The sequence below is a fragment of the Mustela lutreola genome, chromosome 1 (genome assembly GCF_030435805.1).
Source record: "Mustela lutreola isolate mMusLut2 chromosome 1, mMusLut2.pri, whole genome shotgun sequence".
Classification (NCBI taxonomy): domain Eukaryota; kingdom Metazoa; phylum Chordata; class Mammalia; order Carnivora; family Mustelidae; genus Mustela; species Mustela lutreola.
Window position 1 is genome coordinate 162,317,062 of NC_081290.1, and position 16,233 is coordinate 162,333,294.

Sequence of the window (16,233 nt, forward strand, 5' to 3'; positions counted from 1 at the left end):
TGTAAACACCAAACCACCTCTACCAGAAATATTGAAAGTTGTCCTCTAAGCAGAGATCCTAAAAGTAGTAGATCAGAAAGGAACAGAGACAATATACAGTAGTAGTTACCTTACAAGCAATACAATGGCACTAAATTCATATCTCTCAATAGTTACCTTGAATGTAAATGGGCTAAATGCCCCAATCAAAAGACACAGAGTATCAGAATAGATAAAAAAACAGAACCCATTAATATGCTGTCTGCAAGAAACTCATTTTAGACCCAAAGACACCTCCAGATTTAAAGTAAGGGGGTGGAAAACTATTTACCATGCTAATGGACATCAAAAGAAAGCTGGGATTGCAATCTTTATATCAGATCAATTAGATTTCAAGCCAAAGACTACAATAAGAGATGAGGAAGAACACTATATCATACCCAAAGGGTCTGTCCAACAAGAAAATCTAACAATTTTAAATATCTATGCACCTAACATGGGAGCAGCCAACTATATAAACCAATTAATGACAAAATCAAAGAAACACATCAACAATGATAGTAGGGGACTTTAACACTGAAATGGACAGATCATACAAGCAAAAGATCAACAAGGAAATAAAGGTCCTAAATGACAGACTGAACCAGATGGACATCACAGATATATTCAGAACATTCCATCCCAAAGCAACAGTGCACATGGAACATTCTCCAGAATAGATCACATCCTGGGTCATAAATCAGGTCTCAGCTAGTATCAAAAGACTTGGATGATTCCCTGCATATTTTAAGACAACAATGCTCTGAAGCTAGAACTCAATCACAAGACAATATTTGGAAAGAACCCAAATACATGGAGACTAAAGAGCATCCTTCTAAAGAATGAATGGGTCAACCAGGAAATTAAAGAAGAATTTAAAAAATCCATGGAAACAAATAATTCAAAAATCATTTTTTTGATTTTTTTTGAACCAAAAATGGTTCAAAATCTGTGGGACACAGCAAAGGCAGTCCTGAGAGGAAAATATAAAGCTATACAAGCTTTTCTCAAGAAACAAGAAAGGTCTCAAATACACAACCTAACCCAACACCTAAAGGAGCTGGAGAAAGAACAACAAAGAAAGCCTAAACCCAGCAGGAGAAGAGAAATAATAAAGATCAGAGCAGAAATCAATGAAATAGAAACAAAAAAAAAAAAAAAAAAAAAAAAAAACCAAAACCAAAACCAAAAACAAAACAAAAATCAAAAACCAATAGAACAAATCAAAGAAACTAGGAGATGGTTCTTTGAAAGAACTGATAATATTGATAAACCCCTGGCCAGACTTATCAAAAAGAAAAGAGAAAAGACCCAAATAAATAAAGTCATTAATGAAAGAGGAGAGATCACAACCAACACCAAAGTAATACAAACAATTCTAGGAAACTATAAGAGACTCTTATCTCACAGAACAAACTAAGGGTTGCTGGGGGGAGGAGGGTAGGAAGAGGGTGGTGGGGTTATGGACATTGGGGAGGGTATGTGCTATGAAGTGTGTAAACCTGGCAAATCACAGATCTGTACCCCTGGGGCTAGTAATATATTATATGTTAATAAAAATTTAATAATTAAAAAAACATATAATGTATTATTTGTTTCAGGAATACAGGTCTGTGATTCATCAGTCTTACACTATTCATAGTGCTCACCATAGCACATACCCTCCCCAGTGTTTAGCACCCAGCCACCACATCCGTCCCACCTTCCTTCACTTAAACAACCCTCAGTTTGTTTACTGAGATTAAGAGTCTCTTATGGTTTGTCTCCTTCTCTGGTTTCATCTTGTTTCATTTTCTCCCCCTTCTCCTTTGAGTCTCTGCCTTGTTTCTCAAATTCCTCTTATTAGTGAAATCATATGTTAATTGTCCTTCTCTGATTGACTTATTTCACTTAGTATAATACCCTCTAGTTCCATCCATGTCATTGCAAATGCAAGATTTTATTTTTGATGGCTGCATAATATTCCATTGTATAGACAAGTAGGAATTCAGCTATAAATAGGTAACAATAACATGATGAATTCATTTCATTGACAATTTTTACAAAAACTGGAATACTACAGACCAATAAATTTATAAGATATTGAATTATAATAAACTTACCTTGATCTTAAAAGATGAAGTATTAAGGTTTTTCTAGTTAGCTTTAGTTCATACAACAATTCTTCATCTGTTTCCTGCAAAACAGTATCCATCATGTGACTTAAATGTGTGCTCATTTAGTGTGTATTAGGATGGGGAGTGGAGTGGGTGCAGGGGGAAATTAGACTTTATCAGTTTACCCAGCAGTCCAGTGATCTGGCTAGGCAAAATGATAAATATAGGTTAGGCTGAATTTATGAGGGTAATATATGGAGGATTTTGCTTGTAAACTACTTTTTAATTAAAACTTTTGATGGGAATTTTTTCTAGTTATAAAAAGAAATTAAAATATATATATTCTCTCCTTGTCCAGAGATAACAAGTCATATGTCCTTGCCATTCCACCCCTGCCCACACAGTTTGTGGTGTACCATTTTATAGTCTACTTTCTCACACAGAAGTAAATTATGACCATGGCCATTTTCTTATTTCAATAAAAGTTCCTTTGTAGTATATATTTTATGGCTGAAAATCACAATGTGAATTTATTTAACCAATATCCAGATCAGAAATTTCAATTGGGGTATTTGCTATAGTTAGACATCATTTCTTGGTTGGCAACATGGAAAAAATATTTGATAAATGCTGCAAGATAACCCTGAAGAAGGGAAGCACAAAATTAGAATTTCACTAGAAATTTATAGTGGTTCTTATATTCTTGCTTTAGATATTAACATTAATAAAATGATAACTTATTGTTACAAACTTTTCTTTAATGACCATCAGAAGTGGTATTTTTCTTCTGTTTGGTTTATTTTGTTGTTTACATATTTGTATATGAATTCCTAACTTATATCCTTTAAATATTTTCTTTTGTTATATTTTATTACCTTCTGATTATGAATTATTTATAATTTAAGTATGCACAGTTACTAGTTATTTATCTAGCACATTTATTCAGTTTATTGTTCACCCATGTATTCAATAGCTGTTATTTCAGGCACAGTGATAATATAGAAAATACAATTTTGCACAAGATAGAGGTCACTGCCCTTATGAAAACCACAGCTTGGCAAAGAAGAAAATAAAAAAAAAACGTAATTGAAGATTACAAACATCATAATAGGGGCTCCTGGGTGGCTCAGATGGTTAACTGTCTGCTTTCAGCTCAGGTCATGATCCTGGAGTCTTGGAATTGAGTCCCGCATCATGCTCCCTGCTAAGTGGGGAGCCTGCTTCTCCCTCTGCCTCTCTCTCTTTCTCTGTCTCTCAAGAATAAAAAAATAAAATCTTTAAAAAAATAAACATCATAATAGGAGAAATGCAATGACTATGTTAGGAAGGAATAGGAGGCAAAGAACACAGCAAGCAAAGGTCCTGAGGTAGGAAGGAGCTTGACATATTGAGAAGCTCAGAAAAACTCAAGGAGGCTGGAGAATCAAGTGTAAATTGAATAAATATGAAAAATGAAAAGGTAGGAAGGAGCCAAATCATGTACAACCAGTTAGTCACTCAAGAAGATTTGGACTTCATCCTAAGAGCAAAGAGAAGAAAAAGGTTTAGGCAAAAAGTACAGAAGTAGGTACAGTATTTTTAGATGGCTTACCTATTACAGATAATGTATCAGCAAAAATCACAACTGCAGGCAGGAAAAACATTTAAAGACTGTTGATGGGATATAAGTCACTTGGGCGAGGGAGTGGAAGCAGGGAAAGAGGAGAGTAGAAAATTTCAAAGGATATTTACATTTTAGAATTCACAAAATTTAATGTTTTTTTTTTTTTTTTTTTTTTTTTTTTTTTGATTGGGGAGACAAAAGAGAGGAGTAAAGACTTCCCTTAGGTGGTGCCTGAGAGGTTCAGTTGGTTCAGTGTCCCACTGTTGACTTTGCTTAGGTCATGATCTCAACTTGTGAGACTGAGCCCCATGTGTGGCTCTGCACCAGACATGGAGCCTGCTTAGCATTCTCTCTCTCCCTCTCTGCCCCCATCATTCTCTTCCCCCCCTCCAAGAATAATAATAATAACAGTAATAATTTGCTCCGTCTTCTGGTTTGTTTAAACTATGCTATTGAAGGAGGGTCTTCTGAAGGGAGGCAACTTGGAGGAAGGGAGAGGGGAGTTGTGTGTTTGTTGAATATGAGTTGTGCATTGATTTGGGCATTTTTTGGACTGAAAGTTTAACAAAAAATTGGGACTTCATTATAAACACATAAAGCACAGTGGGAAGGCAAGAACCTAGGTGCTTACTTAGATAAAAAGGGTTGACTTCTGTTTACAACATGATGAACTATACTTGCTGTTGTGTGTGAATAACAGTGGTATAATGGGACCTTGTAAAATTTGAATGTGTGATTATGGGTTTCCTATTTGTTAATATTCAGATGCAGTTGTTAATATTGTCAAATGTGACATTCTTGTTAATCTTGTCATTAATATTATTTGTATATAAACAGAATATTTAACTTCGTGTTTTATTTTAGAATTTTATTTATTTTATTTAATTTTAAAATTGTTTTTATTTAGAATCATTTTAGAGTTAAAGAAAAGTTGGAAAGATAATACAGAGCATTCCCATGTATTCCACAACTCAGGGTTCCATATTGTTAACATCATACATTACTATAGTGTACTTGTCACAACTCGTGATTCAAGACGGACATTACCAATTAAATTATACACTTATCCAGATTTTCTTTGTTTTTGTCTAATGTCCTTTCACTATCTTAGGATCCCGTCCAGGACACACATTGCATTCAGTTGTCATGCCTCCTGTCTTGACTCTCTACACTATGGCAGCTTATCTGACTTCCCTTATTTTTTGACAACCTTGACGGTTTTGAGGAGTACTGATCAAGTATTTCAAAAAAAAAACTAAGTTTTTTTTTTCCCCCATATGTTTCTCATTCCCAGCCTGGAATTACAGGGATTTGAGAGAAAACAACAAAATAAGGTGCCATTTTCACACATCAGATTAAGAGTACATACTATCAATATGACTTATTACTGAATATGATTACTGGTTACCTTGATCACCTGTCAGCCTTTCTCCACTGTAAGTTTACACTCTTCTCCATTTTACTGGTTCCCTCTTCCATATTCTAATCTTTGGAAGGGTCTACGCACAGGCCATGCTTAAAGGGTGGGGAGTTATTCTTCACCTCCTAGGAAGGAGACTATCTACATTAATTTTTTAATTCTGGTGTGTGGAGAATTTGTCTATTCTTTCCCATTTATTTATTCAATTATTTATCTATACCACTATGACTTCATAGGTATTAACTTATATTTTATTATAGCTCAAAACTACCTTAATAATTTTGTCCTCAAATTTATCCTTCTTTGGCTATTGGGAGCTCCTTCATTTGGCTCCTATGTTCTTTTGACATCCTCCCATCAATGCAAGTTTGGGTTGTTTGCTTACTTGAGAACTTCCTTACTTTCTGGTATAAAAGATACTCCAAGACATCTTATATATTTCCTGCCCCAGACCAGTATCCTTTTGTACATTCATAATGAGATTGATGTCTTGATTTGCACAATGGTGACAGAAGGCTGGTTTGGCCCTCCTCGATGAGTACCAAACTTCAACCAATAAAAGTTTTTTTTTTTTTTAATTGAAGTATACTTAACATGCAATATTATATGAATACAAGGCTTAAGAAGTAGTTAAGGATAAATGAATTGGAGATCAAGAGAAAACATTTTTTTGCAAGGAGATTACTACAGAAAAATAGACATTATCTCCAAATGGCAGCAGATGAAGAGTTGCTTTTTCATTATGTTAAGTTATGGGAAAGACATCTCAGTGGGAACATTTGGAAAGCTGAAATGCATCTTGCTGTGACTGAGGAACCTAACAAATGAGAACCTGGAAGGCTTGTCTCTTCTGGTGGTGAAGGAAAGAAAAGTAGTTGCATTGGGAAAAGTTTGCCCTCTCAAAGAGTATTGGGGCAAAGTGGCAGTCGGTATTCTCGATGGATGAAGTTAGAAAGCCCAGGCCCACAAAGCAAGTGCCTGGTAATAAATATCTAAGAACAGTCCTTGAATGTCTTCTATAGTAATGGGATTGAGAATGACCTTACTTTGAAGCTTGTTTCTCGTTATATGTATTACATGTTGTCTTCATAAACATTTGTTTCTTTTGAAAATAAAATTATAAATATTTGCATTTTAACACCTGAATAAACACTCTTCTAAGCGACAGGCCAGATGTGTTCCCATGAAAGTTGCCCAACTTTGCTGCTGAATCTGTAAGGCAAGTAAACCTGCATATTACATCACTGGGAAAGAAAAATACTCAGAGATTATATTCCATAGGCGCCAGCTCAGAACAAATAAGGTTGCCTTAAATCAGCCCAGAAAGCTGTTAGTGGAAATCCTCACATAAACTGGAAAATTTATATGGAACTCTCTAAAATCCAAATTTTACTCCATCTTGTTTCCTAATCCATCAAAAGTTTGCTGCCTCCCCAACCTGCCCCCTGACCAACCCAAGTGCATGCTGTAAAGAGTGAGAGTTCTCAGAAAATTCGATATTCCTCTCTTGTTTACTTCTGATTGGAGCCAGATGTTGCTTTCTGCCTATGCTGTGAAAGTAATAAATCAACTTTATTAAATCAAAGTGTGTACCTGTATGTCATAATCATGGATGTGCCAAACATCTCGCTTCTGCCTCAGGGGAAGCCTTTTAGGATAGACCACTTCTTGACCTTCTACTCCAAGGATTGCCTTTTCTACAAGGAAACATTTAAGGGGGAAAATACATCTGGCATTAACATTCACACACAGTAACTGGATAAAAATTATTCTCTTAGAGTTGACTTGCTCCCAATTAGCAGCCATGTACAACATCACTATGAAGGAGCAACCGCAACCCTACGTAACAGGTAAGGAAAGTGAGACTGATATTTCCAAATTAGGAAAATGTAAGCAAAATTGGAGAACAAGCCAAAAAAAATTAGGTCTTAAAGCGTCTTCCATCTTTGACTTTGTTCTGCAGTTACCACCTTCATCTTAATCTCCTCATGCCTGTGTCTGGATTCTGCCACCTGTCAAAGCCTTCACTGGAAGGGATTGTTTAAGTGGAAATTACCCATTTTATCTCCCAGGTACATTTGTATTTGAAATCTTAATTCTCCTAGCTGAATGCAAGTCTCTCCCTTGTTATTAGAATTTAGGTACTCTTGAATCAGTGCTAAGTAGTTTTCACAAGTGGTGGTCGTCTGGGCGTGAGGCCTGACTACCTCACTGGAGAATGATATAGAAGAAAGACCACATGATTTTAGAATCTGCTATTATTTGAGTCAAAGTTTTACCAGTTTATTAGCAGTATGTCCATTAATACCGTATCTATTCTCTCTGATCTATAGATATTATTCTCAGTTGCTTTATCTATAAAGTAGAGATAATAACTTATCCTTGTACACATGTACACAGAGGTAAATGGCTAGCACAGTGTTTCTACTCTGCAGATATTCAGAAATGCCCACTCCTTCCTCCTCACCATAAATCAGAGTAAGACCACTAAAGTATTTCATAGAATCATAGAATCTCAATCTTAGCCATAACTAGTCCAAGTCCTATGCTATGTCCTCAGCAAAATCATCAATGGGTTTTAACGTTTTTTTTTTTTTTTAATCATTTATCACTTAAACTTTGTGACTAAAGAGACATTACCTCATAGCCTAGTAAGAAAACCCTGATAAAAAGATTAAGACATACCTTTAATCTGAGAAACGAGTGTGATCATGAAAAGCAAACTCCTGGGAAACATTCTGCACAATACTGGTGGGAGAAGGGATACAGGTGCTTGAGAAAAGATGTGTGTGGCTCCCTGCCCTTGCTTCCACAGCAGGGTTAAAGAACCCAACAGATAGGTAGGCAGTTTTGATCCAGCACGAGGAAGTGTTCCTTGCTTGTGTTGCATCATTTGTGAGGTGCTTGAGGCTAAAACCTGGAGGGTGGACATCCTGTACTAATTAAAGGCATCACTGATGTGCTGTGGTGGAGGTGGTTAGGCAGAGATCCCTACTTTGTGCCTGATACGAATATAATTCTAGGTGTACTAAAAATTCAGAAGTGAAAAAATCATGTATGTCTTAGAAAAAATATTGAAGAAGTTTATAGAATCTTTGGTTGAGGAAAGTGCATGTGAAGAATGCCAAGTGTAGAAACAATAACAGAAAATTTGGTAAAAAGTAGATAGAAATACTGAGAACTTATTTTTTCCTAGCTAAATAAAAGCCTGTGCCCTGTGGGGCAGAGACATTATGGCCTTTCAAAAGCCATAAAAACACACAATAGTCATCCATATTCCATCTGTACCCTCCACACCCACCCTGATAAAAGAACCCAGAGTCCTGAACCAAGGGAAAATAACTTGATTTCCTCCCAAAGTTTTATTGAGCTCTAACTGACATAATGCTCTGTGTAAGTTTAAGGTGAGTGGCATGGTGACCTAACTTTCTCATAACATTAAGTCATATCACAGTAAGTTTAGTTAAAAATCCATCATCTCCTACAGATACAAAAAAAAAAAAAAAAGAAGAAAAAGAAAATGATCTTCTTTGTGATGAGAACTCTTAGGATCTACTCTCTTAATTTTCAAATATACCATACAGCCGTGTTCACTATATTTATCATGTTTTACATTATATCCCTAGTACGTATTTATCTTATCTTTATCTTGTAAACTGTAAGTTTGCATCTTCTGGCCACCTTCATCCAAACTTATTTATGAAAAAATATTTATGCCATATATCACATCACATATATCACACACATTATATCACATAAATTTAAATTAAAAGACAAACTCCAGAAATGTATGCAACATATTTAATAAAAGGCAAAGGTAACTATTCCTATAATAGAACTCTTTCAAATCAACACAAAAAATAAAACATTAATAGGCAAATGTGAAAAGGATCTGTAAAATACCATCTGTATGTCTGGGATCTCTTTTTATTTTTGAAGCACTCTCCTTTTGCCAATATCATCCCTTCTCTGTGTTTGGTATTCTCTCTTCGCCCGCTACCTCACATTATTGTTTATCCCTCTAGCAGTCTCATAAACTGAAAAAAACAAAACAAAACAAAACAAAAAACCTATGATAACTAGAAGCTTTCTTTTGATATTTAAATAAATTCAAGTGTCCCCCTTTCAAAAAAATCCTACCCTCAATACTATATTCCACAGGCCCTTGCCATCACCTTATTTTTCATTGTCTTCTCAGTTAAACTTTTCACAAAGTTCATCTTTACTTCTTCTGGCAATTTTCTCCCCTCCAGCTCATTCTGACAGGTTGTACTCTGGTATCTGCCTCCATTATTCTGCTGATATAACTGACTAATGTTGCCAATAATTTCACAATTTCTACATCCAATTTATATTTTGTTTCTTTATGTTGTTTGCTCTCTTAACAACATTTGGCACTGTTGACCATAACTTCCCCCCTGAAATATCCTATTTATCTCTCTTGACAGTCTTCCTAACATCTTCCTAGCTCTCTGGCTACTTGTGGGCATATATTCTTTTATCCAAACTTTAAATTTTGAAGTTCCTCAAGATATTATCCTATACCTATGCTTGTTGCAAGTCCATCTCATCTTCAGTTATGGGTTCATTATCATCTCTCTACTATGCCTCACATTTATACTTCTAGCCACCTGAGTTATGGACCTTTACAGTCAAATCTCTACTCAACATCCTCATTGGGAGGGCTCAAAGCCCCTGCAAACTTAAGAAGTTGCAAAACTTGTTCTCTGTCTTTATTAATGATGTCAATATCCATTCCACATTGCAAGTCTGAAACCCAGTATCAATATCCCTCATAATCAACCCATCACTATGTTTATATTACCTTCTAAAAAATACCCTGACCTCTTTTCTCCAGATTTTATGCCTCCATCTTGCTAAGTCCAAGTTCTATCAACTTTCTTTGGCTACACTCCAACAAGTCTGACCTTTTCTTTTTTTTTTTTTTTTAATTTTTATTTATTTATTTGACACAGAGAGAGATCACAAGTAGGCAGAGAGAGAGAGGAGGAAGCAGGCTTCCTGCTGAGCAGGGAGCCTGATGCGGGACTCGATCCCAGGACCCTGAGATCATGACCCGAGCCGAAGGCAGAGGCTCAACCCACTGAGCCACCCAGGTGCCCCAGTCTGACCTTTTCAAAGTACAAACCTGATCATGTGCCTATTGAAAATGCTTCAACAGTTTGTCTTTGGTGTTAGGATTAAGATTCACTTGGCTTTAAAACCTCAAAAGATAAATTGCCTGCTGGTTTTTAACTCTGTGACTTTGGGCAAAGTGTCAAATATTTCTGTACTTCTGTTTCCTCATCTATAAAATGGACATTGGGCATGATAACATGTATTACATAGGGATAGTATGAGTATTAAATTACTCTGTGCTGAAGGCAATCTTACATTACATGGTTCATTTACTCATCAATTCTCTTAGTTGACTATTTCATATTCTCTTTTCTCTCCTCAAGTCTCAAATCTCCCTTTATTTACTCTTAACTGATCACCATGTTTTCTACTTTATTGAGAAACAGAGAAATCACCAAAAGAAAGAAATCTCACCTTCTCCCATGATCACATCTACCACACTACCAAGATGTATACCAATACACTAGTTCTTCCCTGTTTCTATGGGTGGACTGCTCATGTCTATAAGGTCTAGCCACCATTAATATACTGGATTCCATTCCTTCTTCACCCTCCAATGTCATCACTCTGGCAATTGTTCTCTTTCATTATTCCATCATCTGAATTGTATATTTGCAAACATGCTGTCATTTTTGTCCACCTTTTAAAAAAGTACCTCTCCTTTTACATCACAGTCTCCTCCATCCAGCTACTATCCCATTCTTGACTTCTTTTTATAGCACACTTCTTGAGAGATGAGTGTACAGTTTATCTTCAGTTCCTCTCTCCCCATTTGCTCTTAAAACTGCCTCAATCAGACTTTTATCCTTCACTCAACAAAACACTTCCCCTCACTGCTACTGATTAGCTGCACCTTGCCAAATCCAGTGGTAAATTTTCATTTCCTACTACTTAAACTTTTAGTAGCATTTGACACAATCACATCAATCTTTTGAAGAGTTTAGTCCATAGTATACCACGGATCAACTCTGTGTTTATTCAGTGCTGCTTCTTAGTTGCTTTTGTTGGATCCTTATTCTGTTTCCAGTGTTTAAATATTCCAGATCCCCAGCACTCACCTCTTAGCACTTGCCTCTGTAGATAGTTACTAACTCCAAAGCTCTATAGAAAGCTCAAGACAGGGTGCCTGGGTGGCTCAGTGGTTAAGCCGCTGCCTTCGGCTCAGGTCATGATCTCAGGGTCCTGGGATCGAGTCCCGCATCGGGCTCTCTGCTCAGCAGGGAGCCTGCTTCCTCCTCTCTCTCTCTCTGCCTGCCTCTCTGCCTACTTGTGATTTCTCTCTGTCAAATAAATAAATAAAAAAAAAAAAAAAAAAAAAAAAAAAGAAAGCTCAAGACAGGGGCGCCTGGGTGGCTCAGTGGGTTAAGCCTCTGCCTTCGGCTCGGGTCATGATCCCAGGACCCTGGGATCGAGCCCCACATCGGGCTCTCTGCTCGGCAGGGAGCCTGCTTCCCTCTCTCTCTCTCTGCCTGCCTCTCCATCTACTTGTGATTTCTCTCTGTCAAATAAATAAATAAAATCTTTAAAAAAAAAAAAAAAAGAAAGCTCAAGACAAAAGCTTCAAGACCAAAATCCCTCAGATTACTTAGCTAGGCCCCTGACAAGGGTGGTGCAATTCTGCCTCAGGCAAAGACATTTGAGAATCACAGTAATAGGCAACAGGCCCCTACTCCAGAAGATCAGCAAGAACATCCAGCCAAGACCAAGTTCACTGATCAATGAGAACTGCAGAACTCCAGAGCTAGGGACAAGCAACACATAGAATTCATGGCTTTTCCCCCATGATCCTTTAGTCTTTCAAAGCTAAATGTTCTTAATTTTATTTTTTTCTTATTCCATTTTTAAAATTTTTCTCTTTCCTATTTTAATGCTTTTTAACTATTTTATCTTGTCAATACCTTTTAAAAAATCTTTTTAAATTTTCATTATTATAGTCATATTTTATCCCTTCAATGTATTTAACTTTATTTCTTGTATACATATAAGTTATTTTTTCTTTAAAATTTTGGGATACAATTTCTTCTAATAGATCAAAACGTACCCTAAATCTAGTGCATAGCTTTGTTCTAGTCTCCAGCATGATCACATTCCTTACTCTTTTTTTCCTTTTTTTCCAATCAACTTCTTATCAATTTTTTTTCAGAATCTTTTAAAATTTTCATCTTTACAGTCATATTCCAACCCTTCATCATGTTTACCCTTATTTTGTGTGTGTGTGTGTGTATATATATATATATATATATATATATATATGTTTTTCTTTCTTTAAAAGAAAGGGAGATAGTTTCTTCTAACAGACCAAAATACACCCCAAATCAAGTGTGTGTCTCTGTTTTATTCACCAGTCTAATATATATATATATATATATATATATATATATATATATATTTCATTTCTTTTTTCCCCTCCTTTTCTTCTCCCCCTGGTTTTGGGTCTCTTCTGATTTGGTTAGTGTATATTTTTTCTGGGGTCATTGCTACCCTTTTAGCACTTTGTTCTCTGATTCATCTATTCTTACCTGGATAAAATGACAAGGCAGAAAAACTCTCCACAATAAAAAGAACAAGAGGCAGTACTGATGGCTAGGGACATAATCAATACAGATATTCTATATTAAGAGGTAGAAGATGTGGATTATCCATTCATCTGTTGATGGATATCTAGGTTCTTTTCATAGTTTGTCCATGGAATACTGTGCAGCCATCAAAAGAAACAAAATCTTGCCAACAATGTGAATGGAACTAGAGGGTATCAAGATAAGTGAAATAAGTCATTCAGAGAAAGACAATTATCATATGATCTCCCTGATATGAGGAATTTCAGAGGCAAGGCAGGGAGTCATAGGGGATAGGGAGGGATAAAATGAAACAAGATGGGATCGGGAGGGAAACAAACAATAAGAGACTCTTAATCTCACAAAACAAACTGAGGGTTGCTGGAGGGTTGGGGGGGTAGGGATAGGGTGGCTGGGTTATGGACATTGGGGAGGGTATGTGCTATGGTGAGTGCTATGAAATGTGTAAGCCTGATGATTCACAGACTTGAACCCCTAGGGCAAATAATACATTATATGTTAATAAAAAAAAAAAGTAGTTCTCACCTAATGTCATGGTTTTAAATATCCTCTGTGACATGATGGCTGCCAAATTTTTTTTATCTAATCCAAATGTCTTTGAATTTCATAGAGATTTGAATTCTCATAGAAACAACTCTTTCAGCATCTTCACCTTAATATTTAATAGGCATCTCAAACACAAAATGGTGGTTTGTTAAAGCATGGGGACAGGAAATCACAAAGATAGATTTCTGATCTTCCTCTTCAAACCTGGTATTTCCAGTCTCTTATTTTAGGATATTACAGCTCCCTCTTTTCAGTTACTGAGGAGTCATCTTTGATTCCTCTCTTTCCCCCACTTTGCATGTTTTTAAAGATTTTATTTATTTATTTGACAGACAGAGATCAAAGTAGAAAGAGAGGCAGGCAGAGAGAGAGGAGGAGGCAGGCAGAGAGAGAGGAGGAAGCAGGCTCCCCACTGAGCAAAGAGCCCAATGAGAGCTTGATCCCAGGACCCTGGGATCACGACCTTAGCCCAAGGCAGAGGCTTTAACCCCCTGAGCCACCCAGCCCCCTCACCCCCCACTTTGCATTTTATGCATCAACAAATCCAGCTGTCTGTTTTCAGAAGACATCAAGAATCTGACCACCTCTGACCACATTACTGCTGTTTTGGTGATCCAGCATGTTATCCTCTCTAGCCTAGTTTATTAAAATAGCCTCTTACTTGGACTTGCTGGTTTTTTCTTGGTCGCTCACAGTGTATTGTCTACACATCATTCAGAATGATCTCACTAATACTCATCACATTATGTAATTCTTCGCTGAAACCTTTCCAGTAACTTCCTATCTCAGAGTAGTAGCTGAAGAACAGTGATGGCTACAGCTCAATGCTCTCTGGTTTCATACTTCCTACTTCCAACACCTGTCACCCACTCAGATCCTGTCACCATGTGTCCTTGCTCTTTATTGAAAAGGCCAAGCATATTCTGTTTTGCTTGTTGTTTGTTCCTTCTCCTTTCAGCCACGTGTCTCTCTTCCTCTCTGCCTTCAGGTCCCTATTCAAATATTGTCATGTTTTTGAGGTCTTCTCCAAAAACTCTAGGCAAAGTAGACATACTCACTTCCATCCTGGTACCCCTGTTGTCATTTGTTGCCTTGAATTTGATGTCATCTGGAACGTGATTTACTTATTTACTTATTTATATTTCTTTTTTATATAAATTCAATTAGCCAACATATAGCACATCGTTAGGTTTTGATATAAAGTTCATGATACATCAGTTGCGTAGAACATCCACTGTTCATCACATCATGTGCCCTCCTTAATGCCCATCCCCCAGTTATCCCATCCCCCACCCATCTTCCTGTCTGCAATCCTCAGTTTGCTTCCTGGAGTCAAAAGTCTCTCATCGTGTTTGTCTCCCTCTCTGATTTCTTCCTAGTCGTTTTTTTCTCCCTTTCTCTATTGTCCTCTGCACTATTACTTATACTCCACATATAAGTGAAACCATATGATAATTGTCCTTCTCTGATTGATTTATTTTATTTAGCAATATGCTAAGTGAAATATGCATTTTGTATCTAAACTGCCTGCCTCTCTTCCTTGAAATGTATCTTTTGATGAAGTTCTAGAACATAGGTGAGGTTCGGTGGGGTGAGGTCCGAAGCCAATGACCAAGGAAGAATTCTTGAGATATCTTTGGTGAAAAATGGTGGTTTGTTAAAGCATGGGGACAGGAAACATGGGCAAGAGGAGATGCTGCCCTGGGGATGTGAGAAGTGGTTTATTATATACTTGTAAGTTGGGGAGGGGATTAGGGATGATATAAGTCTCTAAGGAATTTTGGAAGCAAGGTTTCTAGGATCTTGAGAGGCTAGCTATTATCTGGGGAAAAGGTTATTCATTACCAGGAATAAAACCTTCTCATGAGACCCTTTAGCTGTATATCAGTGGGCCATATGCTTGGGATTGATTGACACTATCTTGGAGGTTTAGAGATAAAGTTTCCAAAGGAATTGTTAAAGTAGACTTACAGGATCCTGGTTGAGGGTGGGGGCTGGTCAGGATAGGATTGTCCTTTGCCCTTATCAAAGCCTTAAGGTGGCGGTAATTGAGTCCCTAGAGGAGAGTCACTCTGCCTGTTTTAAGGGCTTGTCAGTAGATAAGGAAATTTAATAATTTTTTTTCTGCCTGTGTTTCTCACATCACTGCATGAGGATTTTTGGCAGTTCTATTCTCCACTGTATTTTCAAGGTCTAGAATAATAGGTTGCTAAATGATTTTTATTAAATGAATATATTAATACATTTAAGAAGTTGGACAATATCTGGGAATAGTAAGACCTAATTAAACTATAATTATTTTAACTTTTAATTATGAGGAGGTTATAGTAGAGTAAATGAAAGTATACATTCAAATCCAGACCACCTGGGTTCAATTCTCAGCACTTAAAATTTCTACCTACAGACCTGGGTTGATATCTTATCTCACTGTGCCTCAATTTTCTCATTTTCCAAAATGAGAATAAACTCAGCATTTGTAGTGAGGACTAAAAGAGGTAATTTATCTAAGTAATCTGAAAGCAGTGCCTATTGCATATTAAAAGCTAGGTAAGTATTGATTTTTTAAGAACTATGTAAGTGTTGACTTTTGTTTTTATTGCTTTTCTGTGCCATTTTCATCCACTTTTCATCTTCCTTTTTTCTCTGAGCTTCAGGGTCTTTGGCTTCCTTTCTTTGCCCCAACACGCCATATTTTTTCCCATCAAAGGGTCTCAGGACAAATGTGGTTTTCCACTTGGAGTCTTCTCCTTTCCTCTTTGTAGCCACATAAATTCCTCATTCTTCAGTTTTCAGTTCAAGGGTCATTCTCTCAGGAAAGCCTTCCCTAACCCCAGA

The 16,233-nt window shown here is 36.7% G+C and overlaps 1 protein-coding gene across 1 annotated transcript in view; it reads right to left on the reverse strand.

Moving 5' to 3' along the window:
• ADAM7 (ADAM metallopeptidase domain 7) overlaps nucleotides 1-7,874 on the reverse strand; it is a 131,765-nt gene extending 123,891 nt beyond the window's left edge. Inside the window, exons 1-3 of the mRNA XM_059168838.1 lie at nucleotides 7,823-7,874; nucleotides 6,731-6,834; nucleotides 2,121-2,194 (exon numbers count right to left, since the gene is read on the reverse strand). Coding sequence (XP_059024821.1) covers nucleotides 2,121-2,194; nucleotides 6,731-6,834; nucleotides 7,823-7,874 — 230 coding nt within the window. The remainder of the gene's footprint in view (nucleotides 1-2,120; nucleotides 2,195-6,730; nucleotides 6,835-7,822) is intronic.
• Nucleotides 7,875-16,233: the final 8,359 nt, after the last annotated feature.